The sequence below is a fragment of the Hyaena hyaena genome, unplaced genomic scaffold, assembly GCF_003009895.1.
Source record: "Hyaena hyaena isolate Hyena2069 unplaced genomic scaffold, ASM300989v1 scaffold_119, whole genome shotgun sequence".
Taxonomy (NCBI): domain Eukaryota; kingdom Metazoa; phylum Chordata; class Mammalia; order Carnivora; family Hyaenidae; genus Hyaena; species Hyaena hyaena.
Genome location: NW_024080750.1, coordinates 2,008,937 through 2,032,594, shown reverse-complemented (window position 1 = coordinate 2,032,594; position 23,658 = coordinate 2,008,937). Strand labels below are relative to the sequence as shown.

Sequence of the window (23,658 nt, the reverse complement as noted above, 5' to 3'; positions counted from 1 at the left end):
GAGCCCTGACCCTAGCCTTGATCTGAAAGAGAGGGATGCCAAAGGCCTCCTCAAGGTCATGCAGCTATGAGGGGCAGACCCCAAGTCTGATTCCAAGCCTGTTGATGACAACAATGACATTTATTCATCAAACGTGCAAGGGAAGCCATGGCCTGGGCACTGGGGACACCACAAGGACCGAAAGCAGACAAAAGTCCTCGCCATATGTAGGCCTCACACACAAGGTGACGTGGGGCAAAGATCTAATGAAGCTTAGGGAACAGCCCACAGCTATCTGGAGGAACAGCATTCCTGGCATAGGCTGGAGCCAGTGCAAAGGCCCTGTGGCAGGGCATGCCTGGGGTGTTGAGACCAGAAAGGAGGATGTGCAGCTATAGCAGAGCCTATAAAGGGAGAGGAGGTGGGGTGAGGTGGGGGAGGCTGAATGATGGCCCCTCAAAGATGTCCACATCCTAGTCCCTGGGCTCTGAATATGGTACCTTCCAGAGGTGACATGTCACTTAGTGTCAGCTATTTTCACCCACAACACTTCTGACACTGAATATGGTGGTGAAGTGAGGGGGGAGGGGGGAACCCTGGACCAGCCACTTCTTCAAATCTTCAGACACCAGCCAGATGTCCCACGATTCAATTGGATTCTGGCACTAAATTACCCAGAGTTTGTGGAGACCCACAGGTCGGGGGCCCCCGCGTCAGACACCCGTTGTGAGTCCCACATTATATCACCTGGACTTCTGACCCACTGGCTCTGAAGCGGGGGTCTCCACAAGCCCTCCTTGGTTTGAGGGTTCTGTTAAAACAGCTCACAGAACTCAAGAAGTTACTTTACTTACTACTACCGGTTTGTTGTAAAAGACACAAGTCAGGAACAGCCAAATGGAAGAGATGCCCAGGGCAAAGTATCGGGGGAGAGAGGGGCTCAGAGCTTCCACCTCTCCCCACACCCCCCATATATCACCAGGCAGGAAGCTCCCCAAACCCCGTTTATTCAGAGTTTTTTTTTTTTTTTTTAATGGATGTTCCATTAAGTAGGCAGGACTGAGTAAATCACTGGCCAGTGGTGATGAACTCTGTCTCCAGCCCCCGGAGGTCAGGGACTCAGGCTGGAAGCTCCAGCCCTCTAATAGGGGCCCGTCCCTCTGGTGGGAACGAGTCACCTCCTCAGCATAACCTCAGACGTGGCTGGAGGGAGCTCCTTATGGGAGCCGGCCGACACCTCGAGAACCCCTACTTCCCGTCCCCCAGGAAGTTCCCGGTGTGTTAGAAGCTCTGCGCCAGGAACCGGGGACAAAGACCAAATACTGTGTCTTTATTCAGTCCCACCTCTCACGAGGGACTCGGCAGGTGCGCTTAGGTTGAGGATCGTTGTGATGGGAGATTATCCTGGACCACGGGAACCTGGCTTCCCCACGAGGGTCCATGTGAGAGAGGAGGCGGGTCGCAGAAACATGTGGGGGGATTCGGAGACGCCCCGCTGCTGCCCTGGGGCTGGGGGCGGGGCCGCAGGCCCAGGGGCAACGGCGGAGGGGCCCAGGGACCTGGAAAAGGCGGGGGTCCCCCAGTCTCTGGAAGGAACCAGCCCTGAGTGGAGTTCTGACCCCCAGAGCTGTGAGGGGTAAGTCTGTGCTGCTGAGTGAGGGGTCATTTGTCACAGCAGCCCAGGAAACCACGGAAGGGACAGACGCAGTGGGGCCTTTGGGGCTATTTTACTGGAAGCAGGGCGGGGCTCAGGGACGGTTCCGGGCAGAGACGTCTTGTTCAACAGGATCGCTCTGGCTGCGGCCATCAGCCAGGTGCTTGAGCTAAGTGCTCTACTTACATCAGCTCATTTGATGCTCCCGAGGTCCCTGGGAGGTGGTGAGTACTGCGTCCGTTTTACAGAAGAGGAGGCTGGGGCCTCAGGGAGCCCTATGGTCACTGTGTGGTCTCGGGGTGCGATTCCTCCCCTGATAGGGAGTACGGGGCCCTTTGTCCAGCGACTACCCCCACTCTAGCAGATTTCCTTCAACTGTCCCCCAGAATAAAGGCCCAGCTGTCTACCCCCCCTTCCTGGCCTCTTGCAGGCGTCTGCGGCTCTCCCGAGGAGGCTGGCGCTGCCACACAGCGCATTCCATCTCCAATCCACCAGGTGGATGCCATGGGGGGAGCTCCAGAAGGCAGGAGTCCCCCCCCCCACATCTCCCCTGAGCTCCCAGGCTCCTGACTCAGTTTCTCCATTACTGGCTCTCAACCGAGAGCAACTGTATTCCCAGGGGACACGGGGCACTGTCTGGGGACATTAGTGGCTGTCACAACTTGAGGGACAGGACTGGCATCTAGAGGAAGGGGGGCCAGGGGTGTGCTAAACTTCCTACAGTGTCCAGGGTGCCCGGCAGCGGAGAATGACCTGCCCCCAAGTGGCAGCGGCTGAGGCCGAGAAGCTCCGTCCGCCCATCACCTCTGCTGTCTCACCTCGGCCTCGGGGTCCGCAGGCAGCGCCGGGGCCCTGGGGTCTCACGCGCGGGGTTTCTGCTCACTCTGCCTGCACAGCCTTGTCGCATCCCCTTTCTGACACCGTCCTCAACTGCTCCTGGCTCGAGTGCCTTCTGTCCCCACCCCCCACCCCCAGGGCCTGCACTGATCCTCACCCACCGCTCAGCCGTTGTCGGGACTTTTCCTTGGTGGTTTTCTTGTTCTGCTCTCTCTGCACCGCCGTCCACGAGCCTGGGGCCCTCATCTCCCTCTGGGTCCCCATGTGTCCTCAGTGCCCAGAACACTGTCACGGCTCGTCGGTGCTGAGTGGCGAATGTGGCAGATACAGAACTGGACTCTGGGCCTGACTCCTGAGTCTTTATTCACAAAGCACAGACAGCCCGGGCAGGACCCCGTGGGGCCCGCGCTTCACAGGCAGGAAGAATTTCAGGACGGTGACGACAGCACATTCAACCCAAACGGGGGCCGTTCCGAGCACAGAGTCCCGTGCGGCTGGCCCTGGCGTGGGGAGGGTTTTTACCATCTTGAAATGGTGGGATGAGACTTGTGGCCACACCTCAGTGTCACAGCACTCCGAGCAGGGCCAGCTCCGGGCCTTGTGCTGTGGGCCCCCCGAGCCACCTCCCGGGCCCGCCGACCGCCCAGTGTGAGAGACGGCAGGGGAAGGCGGGAGGACCGAGCGCCGGCGGAGAAGGGGCCACTCTCCCAGGCCACGTGGACTTTGCCTCTGGCCAAACAGCTGCTGCGAGAGGCTTTGGACGGTTCAGTGTTTTCCCTCTTCTATTTTTATTTTCTCAAATCTAAGACCAAGAGAGGCCCGTGCCAGAGCTCTGAAGTCGCCGGGGTGCGTTGATCCACAGGCGAAGGGAAGCGTGTCTGGAAGGGGTCACTGCGAGTATCCTTGGAAGGGACAGACCGACTTCAGGCTGAGCGCGGGGCCGGGCCCCAAGAAGGACTGGGTCCCCTGGGAGAGGGTCCATCCCGCCGTCAGATGCCCCCTGACTCAGAGCTGCCTCTGCCCTGCCCCACCCTGGAGGCACTGATTTCACCGACCCCTACTGGAAACAGCGCCCCCCGGAGGTGTGCAGGGCCCAGCTCGCCAACATCTGGCAAATGTGGGACGGTTTCCATGCCCCTGTGTGTTGGTCTGCATGGGGGGGGGGGTAGTCAGCATCCGCCACACTCAGGCTCATCCCCAGGACTTCATGAGCCCAAAGTGCTTCGTGTCCCCGGCCCAGAGGGAGCATCCAGAGCTCACGCTGTGGTTTGCAAAGGTCCAGACAGGCCACTGCGTCATCCTCCCCAGGCGCATATGAGAGAGTAGCCGAGCTGATGGGTGACTTTGCAGAGACTCTGGGACTACAGGTCATGATTCTGGACACTTGTCACAACCTAAATTGTTCAGCTCACTCGATGGGATCGGGGGGTGTTCTCAGGGGGAGGACCCTGTGTTCAGCTACAGCTGCTGCCATTCTCCCACGTGCCTGCCATTTGCCAGGGACTGTGTCCGTGGTACCTGTAACGTCCTCTGCAGCCCGAGGTGTGTAGTGAGCCCAGGTGTCTTGCGAGGGAAGAAGTCCGGAACAGCCCCCAGATTTCTGCCCAGCGTATAAAGTTGCAGGTGCAGTTAGGGCCCCTCACCCATGGACCTTGAGCTAATCAAAGGGAGGTGATCCTGGGTGGGTCTGACCTAATCAGATGAATCTTTAAAGAAGAGAGATCCTCCTGCTGGCTTTGAAAAATGAAGTGGCCGTGTTGTGAGAGGAGCACATGGACAGGAGCTGAGAGCGACCCCGGGCTGACCACCAGGGAGAAAACGGGGACCTCAGTCCTCCAGCTGCAAGGAACTGAATCTGGGCAGCTGGGATGACTTTGGAAGAGACCTCAGGCTCCAGGTAAGAAGGCAGCCACTGGGGGGCGCCTGGGGGGCTCGGTCAGCTAAGCGTCTGCCTCTTGATTCCGGCTCAGGTCAGGATCTCCAGGTTCATGAGATCGAGCTCCGCCTTGGGCTCTGGGCTGGCCGCGTGGTGCCTGCTTCGGATTCTCTCTCTCTGCCCCCCCCCCCCCCATGCTCACACTCTCCCACTCTCCCTCTCAAAATAAATTAACATTTAAAAAAAGAAGAATGCAACCATTGCTCACAGCCTCCTGAGGTCCTGAGCAGGGAACCTAGCTACACCGTGCCCACACTTCTGACCCCCAGAAGGTGTAAGATAATAAATGGGTGATGATTGAAGCCAACAGGTTTGGGTAATTGTTATGTAACAAGTGAAAACGAATACAAAGAGCTAGTTGCCAGTCTCCAGCATCCATAAAATTCTGATAGCAATGAAACACTGACTGCTGACTCTGAACGTTGCCACCTAGAATAAAAGACTATAGTTTCCAGTCTCCTCTACAGTGAGGTGTGGCCATCTGACTGTATTTTTGCTAATTGGCGGTGACCAGATGTTTTTGTCTACTCTTTAGGATGGCTACTTGAAGGGAGCAGATAGCCTAGAATACAGATGTAATGGCTGGTGCTCCAGCAACCATGTTGGACTATGAAGTGGATGGTGAGGATGGAAGCCATGAGTTAGGATGACAGAGCAGAGAGGCAGAAAGAGGCCAGGGTTCAAATGGTGCAGTGGAATTGCCAACCTGACCTTGGACAGCTGGCTTTCAGACTTCTTTTAAATGAGAAACTTTTATCTTATTTAAGCCTCTGTTATTTGGGGTTTGTTGTTGTTAAGTAAGCTTCTGCTCATCCTAAATTATCTAGGGGGGCACCATACCAGCTCACAGATGGGGAAGCTGCAGTCACAGAGAAGGTAGAGAGGTGCCCACAGTGTGGACCCCACAGCTAACAGTCCCGGGTCCCTCTGCCCAATACGCACTGCCTCTGACTCTGTGGCAGGAGAACTCTCCTCCATGTCAAACAGATGCTGGTAGGAAAGTGAGTGTCCTGTCCGTGGCCTCCACCGGTGAATTTGACTGGTGCCATTTCTCACCCCAAACACCTGGGGAAGGGCATCGGCGCTCCCCCCACCTCCAGCCTTGGCCGGTGAGGAGGCAGGAGAGGTTCCACTGGGGCCTCGGAGCCTTTGCACATGCTAATCCCAAGGCAGAAATGCTCTTCCCTACAGTCACTCCTCTGCTCTGTCCTTCCTTCAGGGAAGGGAGCTAAAAGGGAGCCCTTCCTTGACCACTCCGTCCAAGGAGCTGAGCCAAGACAACCCCTCACTTCCTCCCCCTGCTCACCGTTTCTTCCTGATACACATCATTACTCGCCCCTAAACTGCCAGCTTGTCCATCAGGCACCGTGTCCTCAAGTCTTTTGAAATCAGGAGGTAAATGAATGTGATTCAGCCTGACGTTTTGTGTTTATTCCAACCCAATCATAAAATAGGATCGGCCTCATTCTGCTTGAAGGAAAAGGTCTGTACGGCCGTGGGGTGGTGCCATTTTGCTTCTTGTGCTCCCGAATGTGAGGTTTGTGGTGGGGACGCTTCAACTCGTCCCCGAGTCTCTGGTGGCAGTGGCGCTGAAACACAGTGGACACTGAGCTGGTGACAAGTGACTGGATGCTTCTGGCCCAAGAGTAAGCTGTTTCCTCGGAGCGATCCCAGTTCCCATAAAGGGCATTGTGGTTCTGCTGCCGTTGGCCGTGGTCACCCATGTATGTGTGGTCTGCCCGCTCCACCAGGGTCGCCCTGGCCTGGATCCCTGTGCTGTGTTGGCCCCACGGGAGGACGGTGGCTCCCGTGGTGCACGGGCCGAGGGTGGGAAGAGGGGGAAGCCGGGGTTGGGCTCCCATGGCCCCTCCTCCAGCCGCGGGAGAGGGCTGAAAGCCACAGCGCTCAGCCACCAGCACATGTGGCACCAGGCAGGCTGTGAGGACCAACTGAGGCTGGCCGGAAGGTTCTGTTAGTTTCCGGAACTTTGTGGTGGGAGAAGAGGGCAAGGCCATGGGAAAAGGTCGAGAATGTCACCCTAATGGGTTGAATGGTGGCCTCAGAAATGGCTTGTGTACATCCTGATGCCTGGGACTTATGAATGTGACCTTATTTGGAGAAAAGATCTTTGCAGATGTGATTAAGGACCTTGAGATGAGATCCTCCTGGATTTCCCAGTGAATCCTAAACGCAGCGACAAATATCCTTGTAAGAGACAGGCAGGAAGATGCAGAGAACGGGGAGACGTGAAGATGGAGCCTCGGGCAGGTGGCCCAGCCACAGGCCCAGGAAGCCAGCAGCCCCAGAAGCTGGGAGACATGTGGAATGGCTGTCCCTGGAGCCCCTGCGGGGCCACAGCTCTGTAGACACCTCGGTCTTTGACTTCCAGCCTCGGAGCCGCGAGCACACATTTCTGCTGCTTTCAGCCCCCACTCTGGCATCATCCGGCGGCTCCGGGGGACGAATCCGAGATCCTTCTCCGAAGGATCTGAACAGAGGGAAGGACTCAAAACGTACCTGTGAGGGGTCTTCAGGCAGATGGCTTCAGTGACCCCCACCTCCAGCAGGACCCACACACTGTCTGTCACCGGCCGGCCAGCCGGGGAGGAAGCTTCATGCTCGTTACGTTCCGCGTCCTGTTCACGAAGGAAGGCCTTGGGCGGCTCGCAAACACCAGGCGGACCCAAGGCCTGCCCCTGTGGTCCAGGAAGTTGTCATGGATTCAGGGACTGACACACGGGGCCGGGGGACTCTGGGAGGTTGACAAGCACCCCGGGGGGGATTCCAGCTCCGGTGAGCGCGGTGGAGCCCAGGCTCTGGGGTTCAGGCTCCGATTCCGGCACTTGCCAGCTGCGGACCTGGGGTGATGCCTTCACCTCTCTGCGCCCACTCGGCAGGGCCAGTGGGGATGTGAGGCCTGGTGGCGGGAGCAGCAGTACCTGAGAGCAGGGGCGGGGGAGGCGGGTGAACAGCTGCTCCGAGGTGAGAATGAGCGAGAGGCAGAGGCCAGGAAGGCATGTGTGCCGCTTGCAGCCACACACACGTGCCCCCACGAGTCCAAACAGGGGCCGGGCGGGGGAGACGGGCCAGCGGGTGGCTCTGTGAGTGTCCTCTCTGCGTCTACCTGAGCGCGTGGCTTTTACTTTCCTGCTCTTAATAGACACGTGGGTACAAATGCAGGTGGGTAGCCACCTGCCATGATAGAAACAGCAACAGACACTCACCCCTGGTGACTATCACAATGCGAGGGACGACGGCGCAGTGAGGACTGAGGTTAACGAGCGCTGTCCGCCTCCGGCTGGGAGGCTCCGGGCAGCAACGGGGCCCACGGCAGCCAGATCTGCCCATTTCTCAAGAGGAGCCAGAACTGGGGAGTTTTTTTTTTTTTTTCACCCTTGACCTTCTGTTTCTCAAAACCATGTTGGCCATGAACTCCCTTTTTGAAGACGTATAAACACCGCGCTGGGGTGTGGGGGGACGGGGAGTCCGCGGGCCGCATCTGGGCCTCTGGGCTGTGGCTCCATCTCGGGCCTGGAAGGCTCTATGGCGCACGTGGACGGTGAAGAGGCTCTGGAAGCCCCGGGGCGGGAACGGGTTAGGAGCGGCTGCTTTGTTTGAGGCAACGGGGACGAGCGAGCCGTCTGGCCAAGTAACAGCCGGGCTCCTAACATCCGTCAGGTGACCTCGGGGCGCACTTGAAAGTGACAGAGGAGCTGGAGATGCTGTTCCACGCCGCGTGGCTGAGCGCTGCTGTGGGCGCCGCAAGGAGCTGGGCCCCTGGCTGCCTCCACCAGGCGCCCCTCTGGGCCCCCCAGGCTTGAGCCCGGAGCCAACGGACGCCCCCAAACCACTGAAACAATCTGCGCTGGTCAATGCTGTCTTGGGGGCCTGGGCTGGTTTGGTTTGGGGCGTCCGCTTCCCCTCCCCCTGCCCCCCAGCCCGCCTTTTTTGTCGTTGTTGTTTCTTTCTTGTGCCTCTATTTTATTGGGATGACTGCATCTCTAAAGTATGTTAGCAGTAAACACAGCTAATTTACCCCCTGCCTCGCTGAAACAGCTGTTGACAGCTGTACTGTAATTCAATCAAGGATCTTTGTAGTCGAGCCTCCCAAACTCACATTTGTGGTCCGGTTCCATCTCTCCTGCCGGGGGGCCCCACACAGCTGCACCAAATATTGACGAGCGCCCCGTTCTCCCCGAGGCCCACATGATAAACAGTGTGTTAGCGGTGGGGGCCCCGGCGGAGAGCTCTCAGCAAACCAAGAAAGCTCCGATGTCCAGGAGTCAGGAGGGGATAAAAAAAACCCCAACAAAACAACATACACAGCCCCAAGAATCAGAACCAAATGTCTCCTTTTATTGAAAAGTCAAAAAACCCTTTTTATTTTGTCTATTTATACAGAAAATTCGCTGAGGACCGCTCTATGCAACAGCTGAAGGTACAATGGTCCCACCGTTAATAAATAGTCTTAAATAAGAAAACAAACAGGCTGGAGGGAAGCGAGCTCTGGACAAGGGGCTGAAGAAGGGCATAAAGGGAGCTTCCGAGGGACATAAATAATCTCTTTGTTCTGAGACAAGTATTTACATGTTTCGATGTACAAGTGATGCGAGCCAGAAGCCAGCTGGGGTACAAGAGGCCAGAAACCTTGCCCCGAGAGGGAATCACACAAAAATCCCAGATCTGCCAACGGAACCAAATAAGGCAGAGCCAACAGCGACTCTTCTCTATTGACCAGGCCGAATGAAGGCTGCAGCCTAAGCTACTGAAGAAGAAAAAGAAAAGAAAACCGGGGGGCCCCGTGTTTCCAGGAGCCAACCTAATCAAGGTGGAGAAACAACTCCCTGCCTGTCGGGACTCCCTGGAGAGCCTTGCTCTGTGTCCATGGGCCGCCCAGGGCTCGCCATAGCCTGCGCTGCCGCTGGGCCCAGGCACACAGCATCTGGGGGACCCACCAGCCAAGGGAAGGGAGGCTCGCACCCACAGCCACATCAGAAAGGGCAACTTTGAGTTGAACACTCAATTAGGACATCACTCTCCAAGCGGCTTCTAGCTCCTTCCATTTAGATTGGTGTCCAGCACACGCTGCACCCAGCGGATCTCCACCATGTCATCTGCTCCAGACTTCAAGGAGCTGATGCTTTGCAGAGCCTTCAAACGGGACCCTGGTTGGAGCCCAGACTTCAGAAGGCTGATGTCCATAAATGAACAACGGGGGAGCCCGGCTGGGCAGGGGCCAGCACCCCCGCCCACCCCGCCCTAATCTAGAGCTAGGCTTCCTTTGGCACCTCTTTAAGTAGGGCCGTGTTGGCTCGAGTTCAGGGTCGAGCTGCAGGTTGTCTTGATCGCTATCCCTTCCGGTCTGGCATCCACATTGATTTTTCTATCACGAGGAGAGCTGGAAAACCAACTCCAAATGTTTCCCGGCCCTTCACATGCCGGCTTTAATTTCTGCCACACCCCCCCCTCCACACACACACACACACACACCCAGCTGAACGTGCTTTTCCCTCAAGGTCAACACACCCCCTCCTGCAAGCAGAAATGTGCCCTCTCTCCCTTCCCGGCTACATCATGGATTTGGGCAAGTCTCTGTAAACAGTGGGCCTGTGTAAGCCTCAGAATGAAACCGGAGCGTAATGGAGGAGTGGGGGGGGGGTCCCCCTTCCTCCCCCGGCCACAGCTTCCGTTTACGAAACCAGAGTAAACCCAGACATGGGGATAAACTGTTTAGGAAAATATATCTGTCACATCCTAACCATTTTCGTTCATTCGTTTTATTGTGACATTTATTACACGAACTTCCGCGTCAACTCTCCCTGCACGCAGACGTGACGTGCCCACCCCTCGCCGCACCCCTGCCTCCCGCTGCTGGTGGCCGCCGGGCTGAAGGGCACTCCTAGCTACCCCCGGGAACGAGTCAGTGCACGGCCCAGACGTCACAGCCTGTGATCGCGGCCTGGCAATTTTTCTTTATATGTATATTTTTTTCCTTCAGGCTTTGCCTGCAGCAGCTTGTAGGAACTTGTCCACAGGAGGCTGGTGAAAACCGGATCAAAAGGCATTCACCTCTCAAATTCCTTACCACTCCTCCGCCGTTAGGGTTGGGGACGGGGGTGGGACGGGCCTCTCGAAAGGCGGTGGGTCTGCTGGCACCTTGCCGAGGCGGAGGCGGCGAGGGCCCTGAGAACCGAGGCCCCAGAGGCTCTGTGCCCAGGAAGGGTTAGTGGCAGCCACAGGCGCGGACGACCATGTTTCGGTATTTCTTCAGGATGACGTTGGAGCTGTCGTCGAAGTAGAGGACGGAGATGGCGTTGAGCTGAGTGGGGGCACAGCAGGGCTTGGGCACCGTGTCCGGGTTGATGAAGTGAACCTAGAAGACACGACACGGAACGTGGCAGGTGAGGTGCGGCAGGTGGGACACACCAGGTCATTGCTGCTCCCGGCCTCCTCGTTTCTGCAAGGGACACGTACGTGCGGCTTGGGCAAAATGACCGCGCATGGGACACTCCCTCGGCGCTTCTGGGGCTGGCGCGGAGCTAACCGCGTCCTGCGTCTACACGGCACACGGCTGGGGAGTGAGTGGCCGGGGGTCCTCTGCTGCAGGGCTGGCCTGTGCGCTGCCCAGTGCTTACCGGGGTCTCTGGGAAGCCAGGGCCACTCAGCCCCCAACCGTGACCACCAAAACTGTCTGCAGACATTGTCCAATGTCCCCTGGGAGGCAAAACTGCCACAAGTGGAGACAGAGGGGCCTGCAGGCCGAATCCGGCCCCACCACCTGTGTGTGTGAATAAAGTTTTATTGGCACCCTGCCCCGCCCACTCCATCCCCGGCACCTAGGCCTGCACCTGCGCTACAACGGCAGACTTGAGTCACTGCAGCATAGGACGTAGGACTCAGGAGGCCAAAAATATTTACCATCTGGCCTTTTTCAGAAGAAGGTGGCTGGCCCCTGGGCTAGACTGGTCTTGTCCAAGAAAAACAGAGAGTGAGTCACACATGTAATTTCAAAGTTTCTAGTAGCCACATTTGAAAAGATGGAAAAGAAACTGGTACAATTAACTAATATATTTAATTTAACCCAGTATTTCAGAAATATTGTTTCAATACGTATTTACCGTAAAGAATCGTTAATGAGATATTTTACCTTTTTTTTTTTTTGGTACTAAGTCTTCAAAACCTAGTGTATGTTTTACTTTTTTAGGGATTTTAAATTTTTGAGATAGAGAGACAGGGAGAGAGAGAGAGGGAGAGAGAATGCGAGCAGGGGAGGGGTGGGGAGAGAGGGAGAGAGAATCCCAAGCAGGGTCCACACTCAGTGAGGAGCCAGACATGGGGCTGGATCCCAGAAACCGTGAGATCATGACCTGAGCCGAAACTAAGAGCTGGACGCTTAAACTGACCGGGTGCCCCCTGGTGTGGACTGTACTGTAATTTCTATTTATTTTTGAGGGGGGAGGGGCAGAGAAGGGGGATAGAGGACCCCAAAGGAGCCCCACGCTGATAGCAGAGAGCTCAATGTGGGGCTCGAACTCACAAGAGATCATGACCTGATCCGAAGTTGGGCACTTAATGGACGGAGCCGCCCAGGCACCCCTGTGTGTATCTTGGACTGACAGTGCCTCTTGGTCCAGACCAGCAGTGTGTCAAGGGCTCAAGAACCGCGTGTGAGGGGGTTAGCGGAGTGGACGGTGGGATCTAAATGCTACCGGACTGTTCTGCCTCTTGAGCAGTAACCGCAGGAGACAAAACGGGGCAAACACCGGGCTGGACGTCAACAGGAGAGAAGGGTCTAGAAGGGAGGGCTGTACACAGGAGCCGGCTGACTGCCCAGGTCCACGCTTCCTCCTGCTCACCAGAGTCTCCTCGCCTTACAGAGGCGAGGGCAGGAGGCCGCGCAGCGCCCGCAGCCGGAGCCAGAGCGGCTGGGCGGCCGAGTGCCCAGGACGGGCCAGGGGTCTGGTTCCTGCTTTGTTTCAGGTGAAACTTGCAGGTTTCCAAGGTGCCGCACGCACATGCCCAGGGAACGTGCCAGCCCGGGACCTCTGACATATGTTGTCACCGTTTGTGACGGACTGTTTCAAACCTTGCAAATCTAACCCTCCCCACCTCCTCCTCCCTGAGTCATTTGAAAGCAAATCCCAGACATCAGCTTGTCGCCTCTGTATTTCACTGGGACTCTCAGAAGGCAAGGATTCTTCCCTGGGCGGCCCCCCCCGCCCCCGCCTTTAAACATGAGCACACAGGACCATCTTTTCAGAGTAACTGGAAGGCTGGTTTGATCCCGGAGCTCCCTCAAGCCATGCGGACCGTGCGGGTGATCACAGGACAGCTTGGCTCCTACTGCATGAGCCATGAAGCAGGGGCTGGAGGGTAGAGGTTCACCCCCCGTGGCACCTCCCAGGGGCTTCGGGACAGGGTCTTAGGGGGCATGCGGGCACAGGGGAGCAGGCCCAGGCCAAGGAACAGGGTGGGGTCACTATTCATTTCCAGCCCGAGGACTTTCAGTCCTGAACACGGCTCCAGAGTTTACTGTTGGGGGAGGAAGAGCCTTGGAAAAGCACTGCTAAAAGAGAGGCCTTCTTTCCAAGAGCAGAGGCCATGGTCCAAAATAGAGGACCTTTTTCTCCAGGAAGTGATGCGTGGGGCAGGGACAAGGGAAGAGAGAGACCATTTACTACGGAACAAAAGAAGCGCAAGACTCCATAACAAAAAGAACTGTAGGACAGAGGGGACGGCTCTGGGTAGTGAGCTCTCTGGCACCAGGAGCATTTAAGCTGGGGAGGATGACCAGTTGACAGGAAAGGCTCTGAGGAGCTAGATAATCAAGGTCCCTGAACCTCAGAGTCTAAGCTGAAGAACCAAGTCCCTACTTTTTATCACTACTGCTGTTTTCAATAGAATAATAAAAATCACAGGTACTGGGGGGGGGGTGGTCCTCCAGTGCTGACACCCTGTTTGGAGCTTTTCTTATCACACTGAATCCTCCAACAACCGCAGGAAAGTTCAACCTAAACAGCCCCCCTCACCCATCCCCCCGCCCTAGCGCCCTGTCTGCCGCCTTCATGTCCCTCACTCCCCTCAGGTTTCCGCGTTTGCCTACTTGACCCTTTCCCTCCCTGGAAGCTGAGGTCCTGAAGGCAGGGACCACATCTGTGCCGTTGCCTGCAGTGTCCCCAGGTCCCAGGAGATGCTCAGGAAACGCCCTTGGATGGCCAAACCCCCAAAGTTCAAGGCTAGAAGGCAGAGAGGTGAGCTCAGGGAGGAGACAGGCTCTCAAGCTGGCCTGAAGCCGAGGAGGCTCGGATCTGGGGGGTCGGGGGACACCTGTGCATGTGGAGTAGACACGCGACAAGCAGGAACAGTGCCCCGGACAGAGGCAGGGCCAGGGCCGACGTCACCGCGCGGCACGGTGACCACTGTCCAAGATGCCTTAGGAGCCCATGAAACTGTTCTGACTTCTTTCAAAATCAGAAGAAATGCACGAACTTTAGGGTCGGATACGACACATTGCTTTGCTGATGCTGTTGTCAAAATCAAAAACATTTTTAATTTTTTCTTTTTACGGAGGAAGGGGCCCAGACAGGATGAGGGCCCCAGCTGGGGAGCGCGGGGTGGGCGCACTCACCAGCGTCTGCACGATGGCGTGGTTGGTGGCGTTCATGTAGGAGTTCAGCGGGAAGGCGCACTCGCCCTCGCAGTAGTAGGCGGCGTAGCCTTCAGGGGCGATGATCCAGTCCTGCGGGGAGAGGGCAAATCAGGGGGGTGAGCCCCGTCCGGCCCACTACCCTCCGCGCCCAAGGCCCCTCCGGCGGCCCACGCGCCGCGCTCCCAGACATCAGACACGGCTCCCGCCGTCCAGGGCAGCCGGGCGTCCAGGTGACTTGCTTTCACAGTCCCAGCTGAATGCAGAGAGAAGGAAAGGCCACCGGGGGCCGGGCTGAGCTGGGAACGGGTGCTTGCGCGGCTTTATTGGGAGGTGACACAGAGAAGCGCGACCAAGGTGACATGAACTTTGGTGCTACTAGCTGGTGACACGCTGGCGTTCTGCTTCCAACAAAATCTCCATTTCTCATCATCCATGTGGGGGAGGGACTGCGAACCCTCCACGGCGAGAATAGATAGATGACAGCGTGGCCGAGCCGGCCAGCCACCAGGCACACGCGAGCGGCTTGGTTAAGGTCGGGTTGGTGCAGCAGTGCTCACCCAGCGATACCCACCCACCCCCGACTCAGGTGCACGGACTCTGCCCACAGAGGAAGCTGGAGTCCAGGGTGCAGGGCCGGGTGCCCGTGGAGCACGGGGGCCGAGACTACGAGGACAGATGCGGGGGAGGGCTCCGCGCAGGCTGGGGGCCGGTGCCTTGCGGTGCGCTTGGGCGGGACCCCCAGGGAAGAATCTAGGCTCCCCCACGGAACCACAGTTCACTGCGGCGAGAACAAACATGGTGGCCTCGGTGATCTCAGCGCCCCGTCAGGGACAGCTGCGCTCCACGCGGGCGGGCTCGCTGCAGACACTCACGGCTGCACCTCCACTGCCCGGACGGGCACCCAGAATGCCGCAGATGCTCGTACACAATCATGAGAGTGCGTGACCCTCATGCCCGGGCCAGGACTCACCCCCTGCCCTTCACCCCAGTCCATCCGGGTGGTTCTAGAGGGAGCAGTCACCGTCCTGACGTGATCTTATCCCCCGAACAGCTGACTGGTTCAGGACCCTGACCCTGACCCTGACCCCAGCTGCCTCAGTCGACTCCCCGCCCCGGGGAACTGAGTCATGGAAGGGGAAGGAGGGGCAGACGGGGCAGGAGGCGGGAGCCAGCCCTCCCCGCAGCTGCATTCGCGCACACAGGCTCCGCCACCTCGGGGAGAAGCACCAGCCGCAGGATGGAAATGCAGTTTGCGGGGGGGACGGGGCTCAGAGTCCAAAGTGCTCAGGTTCCTGGTTCCAGCTTGACTCCATCTGTGCTCTTGGACTTCATGAGGGAGGCCTGCATCCTCGCCCCGAGTTCTCTACCCTGGTTAGGGCACTCGACACCAGAGTCGTAGGAGAAGTAGGTGAGGAACGTGACGTGACCCCCTGAACATGTGGGACACAGCCCTGACCGCCCTGGGGGGGGCGCACGGGGAAGCCCTTACCTGCCAGCCCAGGTCTCGGAAGCTGACGTACAGCTCGTGCTTCTTACAGGCCTGTCTCTGGTCACTGCTGCTGTTTTCTGCATTGACAGGAAGCGGAGGTGCAGGGCAGGGGGGTGGGGAGGAGAGGAAACACAGGCTCTTATTAAAGGTCCTTTGGTCTAAGGCAACAGCGTGAGCACAGGCAGACTCCGAAAGCTCGAAGGTGACCTTGGGACACAAACGTTGTTCGAGCACCTGCAGCCTCCAAACTCACTTCCGTCCCCGACAAACGGCCGACGTGAGAGGTGCCCACGTCCCCGCGCCTCTCGTGCCGTCTCAGCTCCTGCCACGCTCTGGACCCTTCTGTGGACACTGGGTTTTTTTTGTACGCATGTGTTGTTTAGGTGTAGACATGTGCCCAGATTCCCTACAGGAACCAAACTACAGCCTCCCTGAGCCCAACCCACCTTGTGGGGCTCAGCCCCCCAGGAAGGGTCCGAGGGGGCGCAGACAGGGCCTGGGACAAAGCCCCCACCCCCAGGAAGGAATGAGAGGGCAGCAAGTCAGACCCCACTGACCGCCCAGAAAAACACACTACAGAGGTTGCTCTGAGGAGTAAGAATTCTGCACTGGGGTTTTCCAGAAGTATGTGAGGTTTGCTGGCATTTGGGCTAGGGCTTGAGCATTTATAAACATGTAGAAAGCCCTGGCCTTCTCTCTCTCTCTCTCTCTGTCTCTGTCTCTGTCTCTCTCTCTCTCACACACACAAACACACACACACACACACACACACACACACACACACACACACACACACACTGTTGCTACTGCATAATCTTCTATCCTGCAGCCACAGGAATCCTTGCTTTCCCCTTACCATGCCTTGTCTCTCTCCACCTAAAACTTCCTAGCATGCTTAGAGCAACACCTCACCCCTGCCCTTGGCCCACAAGGCCCTAAGTGACCCTGATTCCAAAACCACCCGCCACTAAGCTCTAATCACACGAGCCTTCTCTCTGTGCTGTGAACATAACACCAAGCCTGTCTACCTCAGGGCCTTTGCACTTGCTGTTTTCCGTACCTGAAATGTCTCTTGTAATCTTTGTATGTCTGGATCTACGTGATAGTCAAGCCCGTTTGAATGTTGTCTCTTCAAAAGGGTCTTGTAAGGTCCCTGTCGGATTCCCAGAGCCCCGGGTTCACCAGGGTTTGTGTAATTAACGCACAGCTAAAGGAGAGTTTCGAGCCTCAGCTTCTGTCACTGCTGTGACCCCTCTGGGCCTAAGTGTCCCAGAAGGAAATGAACGCCGGGGGGCGAGGGACACAGGAGATCTCCCTGGAGGCTGGAGAAGAGACAAATCGGGGCTGTCTGCTCACCTGACCCACACTTGGGGGGCTACCAGATGCACCCAGTTCCCCCGGCCTGGTCAGGCCTCTCAGAGGCCAGGAGGGTGGCCCTCCTGGTGGCCTCGGGTGCTCATGGCTGCCCCGGGCCTGGTTCAGAACCCAGGACTGAGCTCACCAGCTCTGAGAGTGAGGACTGGTTCAGGTGAGAGCGAATGGCCCCATCCAAGCCGACAGGACACGGATGGAAGCATGCTGGGGCTTCTGGAAGAAGTTTCCTAAGAAAGACCCACGGGCTATGATGCTCTGCTCTTTCCCTGTCGCCTGGGAACAGAAGAGAAGTGAAGCCTGATGGCTACAGCAGCCACAGCCTTGAGGAGAGGTCAGCCCTGAACACAGAAGGGCAAGGACAAAGGCCAGGGCTTTCACTGTTGTTGGCTTCCCGGGACACCCAGCGCTCACGGCCACCCAAGCCCGGCACTGCAAGCCGACGGCTTCCCCGCGGCTGAGGCCGCGTGATCTGTGCTTCTGAGGCTTGCAGCCCAACCACCGGATGGGCCCTGCCTGGGAAGGTGCATCCCAGTGTGGGGGTGGTAGTCAGCGGGAGCCCGGGTATAGACCCGGGAGGTGTAGACCCCAGGGCACACCAGCTCCCAAGTGGAGTCTGACCAGTGGGTGTGGACCAGGTAAGGGGTTGGGGCCGCACCAGCTCTGGACTCAGATCCTTGTTCTCCCAGACCTGGGGCTCCTGGTCCGCAGACAAGACGGGGCCTACTGGGGAGGCCGGCACATTCCAGTCAGTTCTGCACAACACTGGGCTCTCAGCGACCAGCGGCGGATGACTATCCCTCTGGCCCGCCTGCGAGGGAAGACTCCCCTCCTGACACCAAGACTACGCTGTATGTTAACTAGCTTGGATTTAAATCATAATTTAAAAAAAACTACACACAGACTTCACTCACACACACACCCTTCAGCCGTCTGGAGTGAATGACTGTTTCCTCCAAACCCAATGACACACCGTGTTTGGCAAGAAGTGAAACGACCATCAGTTTTCTGCTCTCCTGATTCACGAGAATTCTCTCTGTGTGGCTTCCAGGCTTATGAGAAATAGTAAGATAAAAAGAGTATCACTGAATTCCCTTCCCTGGACCTCAACTTCCCCATCTGGGAAATGGGTGCAATAGCTGTGGAGGTAGCCACATGGGGCAACTGCACCCAGCACGTCGGGAAACCCCCTCAGACACCTGCTAGCCTGTATGCTGTCCTCAACACCCGAACTTACAGCCACCTGCGCTTCCCCGAGGCTGAGGGCAAATCTGAAATGAAATGGAGGGGGCGGGAGTGAGGGCGGGAAGGGGAAAGAGAAGGAAGAATGGGGTCGAGGAGGAGAGGGCAGGCGGGGGGGCAACAGAGGGCACAGCACTCAGAAGATGGTCTCCAACAGGCTTTCTGGAAATGCCTGGGTGATGAGCACAAGCTCACGGCTGGACGGCTTCAATCACATGCAACTCTCACGTCCATCAGCCTCTGTGAATAGTCCTGATTTTACACATGTCTTTATAGTTCAGGAAAGCAATTTGTATGTTTTAATTTTTTATAGTTTGTTGATTTATTCTGAGAGAATGAGAGAAAGAATGAGCATAGAGGAAGGTCAGAGAGAGGGGGAGGGAGGGAATCCCAATCCGGCAGCATGTGCAGCCTGACTCGGGGTTCGAACTCACACACGGTGAGATCATGAACTGAGCCAAAACCAAGAGTCGGAAGTTTGACTGACTGAGCTCCCCAGGTGTCCAAGAAAGCAATTTTTTTAATGGTTATTTATTTTTGAGAGAGAGAGACAGTGCAAGCAGGGGAGGGGCAGAGAGAGAGGGAGACACAGAATCTGAGGCAGGCTCCAGGCTCTGATCTGTCAGCAGAGCCCGACGCGGGGCTCGAACCCATGAACCGTGAGATCATGACCTGAGCTGAAGTCGGATGCTCAATCGACTGAGCCACCCAGGCGCCCCCCCACCGCCCCCAGGAAAGCAATTTTTAATGATTTACAAACCAACGAGAAAAACTGGATTGAATTGATTATGAAAGACACTCGGAAGTACAGAGACGACCTCAGTGAGGGGGTGGCGCACAGTCTCACTACCCAGTCACCTGCTGCCTCATTCATTCATTCACTCATTCATTCACTCGTGCAAACCGTTACTGTCTGTTTACTGGTCTGCAGATGCAGTTTCAGGCATTAGAGCTACAGGTGCAAACGAAGCAAAGCCCTGCCCCGGGGACATATGTCTTCCAGCGACCGAGACACCTAATATATCAACGGGTCAGCATAAATGATGCCCCGTCGAGAAGGAGAACAGCAAAGTAGGAGGCGAGTGTGCCGCGGGGGCCGGGTGGCGGGCGCCCTAACAGAAGGCCCTTGGGAGGAAGCCGTATTTGCGTAAGAACCAAAAGGGAGTGAGAGCAGCCCGAGCGGCTTCCACAGGAGGCGCATTCCAGGGCGAGGACGCAGAGGAATGGAGAGGAGGGTGCCCTCCGTGACGGCCAAGGTCAGCGAGAACCCTGACAGCAGTAGCGGCTGACAGGCACTAGAACCTGCCAGGAACGGGGAGGTATGACCGGGGCTCAGCAGCAGGCAGTGGGGAGGGGGCAGACTTGCTGACTGAGCCCCAACGGGTGCTGGGAGGGCAGAGTGGGAATGGGGGGCCAGGGGCTCCCCCCCACCTCTGGGCCCAGCAGCCGGAAAGGCTGAGGGAAGGAACCAGCTACAGGAGTCCTCTGGAGGGCAGGTGGCATTCAACATGTGAAAGTCAAGGTCAAGGCAACAGCCCAAGAAAATCGACCAGAGTATTCACAATACCGTCTGGAATGCACTGAGCGGAAATCCAAAGTGGCCTCCACCGCTGTAGCAATGCCCGTGGCCGTAGGCAGCGACTTCAGTGAACAGGCCTCCATGTCCGCCTTCCCTGTAGGGAGGTGGGAGGTAGAGGGGAGGGAGGAGGAGCCTCCCCTCAGCCCAGTGATGTGTGGAGCAGCCGGAACAAGACAGAAGACTGAGCACGTGAACCTGGGACACCCCATGGCAAAGAAACTTTGTGTTGAGCGCCAACATCGCTGGCTGCTTGAAGTCCTGAGTGAAAAAGGATCTGAAGCTATGTGAGGCTCAGTGAGAAGGTGCCAGCATTGATTAGTAATGTCTGCCATGAGCAGAGGCAGGGCGACGATGGGCCTGAGGGCCACTTTGCCCGATCCCTTCTGGAAGCAAAGCAATGGTATTTGGCTTCATGTTGAAACCCAAGGCCCAACAGACCAAGGCTGCGAGCCACGTGTGAGGCTGCCTGCAGGTGTGGGGAGGGGGGTGGGCACCGGCCCTGCCACCAGAGACCCAGACGCCTCCTGGGATCACCAGGCTGCTCTGGGAGAGAGCGGTCAGACGTCCTGCTTCAAGATGACCTCGTGTGAACAGAAAGGCTGGGACAGGAAGAAAGGACTCCTGACTCCCCTGTCCCCACCCTACCCACCCCCCCAGCCCACACAGCCACTTCACCCGCCTCCACCAGCCCCTGCCTGAGCAGCTGACAAGTTACAACCCCCACAGATCATCTGGTGAAGCTGCCTTGTTACCAAGGGGGTTTGGGAGAAGGCAGTGAAAGGAAGGCAAGGGACCCCTCTCCATCCCCAGCCACACCCTCTAAGAGCAGTAGGAGGCTCTGGGGGTGGGGGTGGGGGTGGGGGGTGGGAATAGCCTGCAGCAGAGAAAGCTCTGTAGGGGACAGCGGGCTGGAGCATGTGCTCTCTCCGCCCGCCCCCCCCCCCCCCAGCACATGAAGGGCTATATATGAGAGAGGATTCTATACGGCTCTAGAAGATTCCCAACCCAGCACGTGGGGTCAAGCACTTTGAAAGGGCACGTGTGTGTGTGTGCTCACACATTCAGACATTCTGGTTTACTCAGCCTGTTGGGGGGGGAGCAGCGGGGGTAAGACCTTGCTACTTTTTAAAAATAAAATGTCCAGGAAGGGTTTAGATGAATTTCCAAAAAGGCCAGGAAGTAGAAAGCCCCGGGAAGGAGGCAGACCCCAAGCAAGCTAGAGAAGCTGCCATGTGAGGTAGTGAGAGCCCCGTCCTGGGGGTTATGTAAGTGGGGACCCAATGAGTGTTTGGCGAGGATACAGTGGGGGAAATCGGGTGTGAAACTCTAAGACTTCGGGGCCTGATCCCTCTTCCTTCACTCGCGGGGTACACCTGATAGACCTCCAGGACACCGGGTTCCGAGCCTCCTGCCTGGCTGGTGTGGAAAGACATCTAACAAGGGTCCCCACTCTGGCCCCCCACCGGGCTCCCGCCCTCCTCAGAGCAGCCAGAACGATCATCCGATTGCCCCTCCCCCACACCACAGCTTAAAACTCTGCCCAGTCTTCCAAATTTGCTTCGGATGAAGTTCAGACTCCAGATGCGGCTCCCAAGGGGACTCCTGGTCTGGCTCACCTTGCCAGCCCCGCCCTCCCCTGCCCCAGCCCCCTCGGCCTCTCTCCCCGACAGACCCACCCTGTCACCTGCTGTGAGTCTGTGTGCCTGCTCCCTGGGTCACCCTGGTCCAGCCGACCCAGCCAGGCCTCACGGGCACCTGCTGGTCCCAAAGCAGTCGGGGGTCTGTCTTCTCTGACCCCCCCTCCCCCGAGGTGTCCATCCCCAGTCCCCGTCCCCTGCCTCTCAGGCCTGTCAGTTAAGTGTGCCTGGGGAGTGACAGCCACCTGTAGTCTCGCCCAAATCCCGAGGCTGGACTTTCCCCACCAAACCCCAGTCCCCAGGGCCAGCATGGAGGAGGTTTCCAATGCAAATTAGGGGATTCAGTTGTTGGATTTTTTTATTTTTATTTTTTAATGTTTATTTATTTTTGAGTGAGACAGAATGTGAGTGGGGGAGGGGCAGAGAGAGAGGGAGACACAGAATCCGAAGCAGCTCCAGGCTCCAAGCTGTCAGCACAGAGCCCGACGCAGGGCTCGAACCTCATAACCATGAGATCGTGACCTGAGCTGAAGTCGGATGCTTAACCGACTGAGCCCCCAGGCGCCCCGTTGTTGGATTTTCATTAGGGGGCATTACAGGCCCTTCTGAGAAGCCCGAAAAAGGATGGATCCAACTGCCAGAAAACATTCCCTGCGAATCCCTGCGCACAAACTCCGGGGACCCTGGGGGCAGGAGCCCCAACTCGAGAAGCTTTACCAGCCACAGCGACCGTTCCTTTCTTCTTCGAGGAGAATCAACAGGCATTTAAAAACTGGCTCTGTGAGGCCAAAGAAGCTGGTGACAACATGGAGTGAACCTGGGGCTCGAGGCCGCTCTGCCACCCAGCCACCCTATTTGTGACCACCGCCGTGTCCCCCACGCATGCGTCTCCCGGCCAGGAGCCCGCAGAGCCGACGAGCTGCGCCCCACGCAGCGGGCAGGCTGGTCCCTGCTGCAGGCCCTGCGCTGCCTCGCAGCCCACCCGGAGCCCTGCGGTGGCCTCGGGGGGACGCGTTCCGGCTCGCCCGGCTGCTGCGTCGGCCGCCCTGCAAACACGGCGGCTGAAAACAGCACTGCTGTGGAACTAGCGCCACAGCCCCGAGTGCGACACAGGCCAAATTCAGGGCGCCGGTGGGGCCGTCTTCCTCCCAGACGTTCAGGGGCCGCCCGTTTCCTCGTCTCTTCCAGCTTCACGAAGCCCGCACCCCCCACTTGTGCCCCGCACCCCGCCTCCAACTTCAAAGCCAGCGACATCACGCCTCGCCGCCCCTCTGACCCCACGCGAGGAGAGAGTCCCCTGCCTTAAGGACCCACGTGATCACAGCGCGACCCTGGGCCCACCCGACAGTCCACGCCTCTCTATCTTAGGTCCGCTGATCAGCAGCCTGGATTCCATCGGCAGCCTCAGCCCCCTTTGCCACGTAAGGTCCCATATTCACCAGTTCTCGTGAATAAAGGACAAGGACATCGGAGGCCTGGGGGTGAGGGGACATTATTCTGCCAGCAGCTCCCTGAGGAGTCCTCGGGCAGCAGTGCCCTGGCCGAGGTGAGGGGACGGGGCACGAGCTGGGCTCCTCGGGTCTGGTTGACCATTCCTACAGCCCACTGGGAACATGGTTGCTGGGGAACTTAATCTATTTGCAATTTTCTTTTGACTCCGGGGGGAATCCGGGTGCATCTTTCACTAACTCGCGACGCAGGAGAATGTGACACGGGCCAGGGTGTGAGCAGGCAGGCCGCAGGCGTCCACAGCGCTAAAGAGGCCGGTCCAGGGCAGCCCAGCCCCAAAACCCACCCCAGCAACCCCAGGCCACCAGATGCCACCCCCAGCCTGTTGCCTGATCGGCCCGTAGGGAAAGGGCCCGTATCCCAGCCAGGCCCTGGGCCGCACGAGCACCTGGTGAGCTGTCAGCACAGAACACGCCTGTCGGAGGAACCAAAGCTCCTTAAGTAGAGGCAGATGCCTCCCAGCAAAATCGACAGGTCAAATCCCAGGGCTGATGCTCACACTGTGCACTTCTGGACAAGTGACTTAACCTCTCTGGGCTCCACTTTTGCTCCTGCTATAAAATGGGAAGCCGACCTCCTCAGAGCCTCAGGAACCACAGGACGCCAGGCACCCTGGAAGTACACGAATGTTGCACCCCCTGGAAGTTTCCTTTGCAGGATGCACTACCTTCAGGATTTCTAGTACTCTCTGAATTGCTTGCTGTGAAAATGTTCCCTTTATTTTTAATTTGTGCTTACTTAGAATAATGCAACGTTTCAATGAACCTAAAAGTACC

The 23,658-nt window shown here is 57.5% G+C and overlaps 1 protein-coding gene across 2 annotated transcripts in view; it reads right to left on the bottom strand.

The window, feature by feature from the left end:
• Positions 1-8,764: 8,764 nt before the first annotated feature.
• BMP7 (bone morphogenetic protein 7) overlaps positions 8,765-23,658 on the bottom strand; it is a 92,069-nt gene continuing 77,175 nt past the window's right edge. For both annotated transcript variants that reach the window (XM_039236906.1, XM_039236907.1), the window contains 3 exons: positions 15,545-15,621; positions 14,035-14,145; positions 8,765-10,779 (listed from right to left, as the gene is read on the bottom strand). In XM_039236906.1, coding sequence (XP_039092837.1) covers positions 10,630-10,779; positions 14,035-14,145; positions 15,545-15,621 — 338 coding nt within the window. In that variant the 3' untranslated portion in view covers positions 8,765-10,629. The remainder of the gene's footprint in view (positions 10,780-14,034; positions 14,146-15,544; positions 15,622-23,658) is intronic.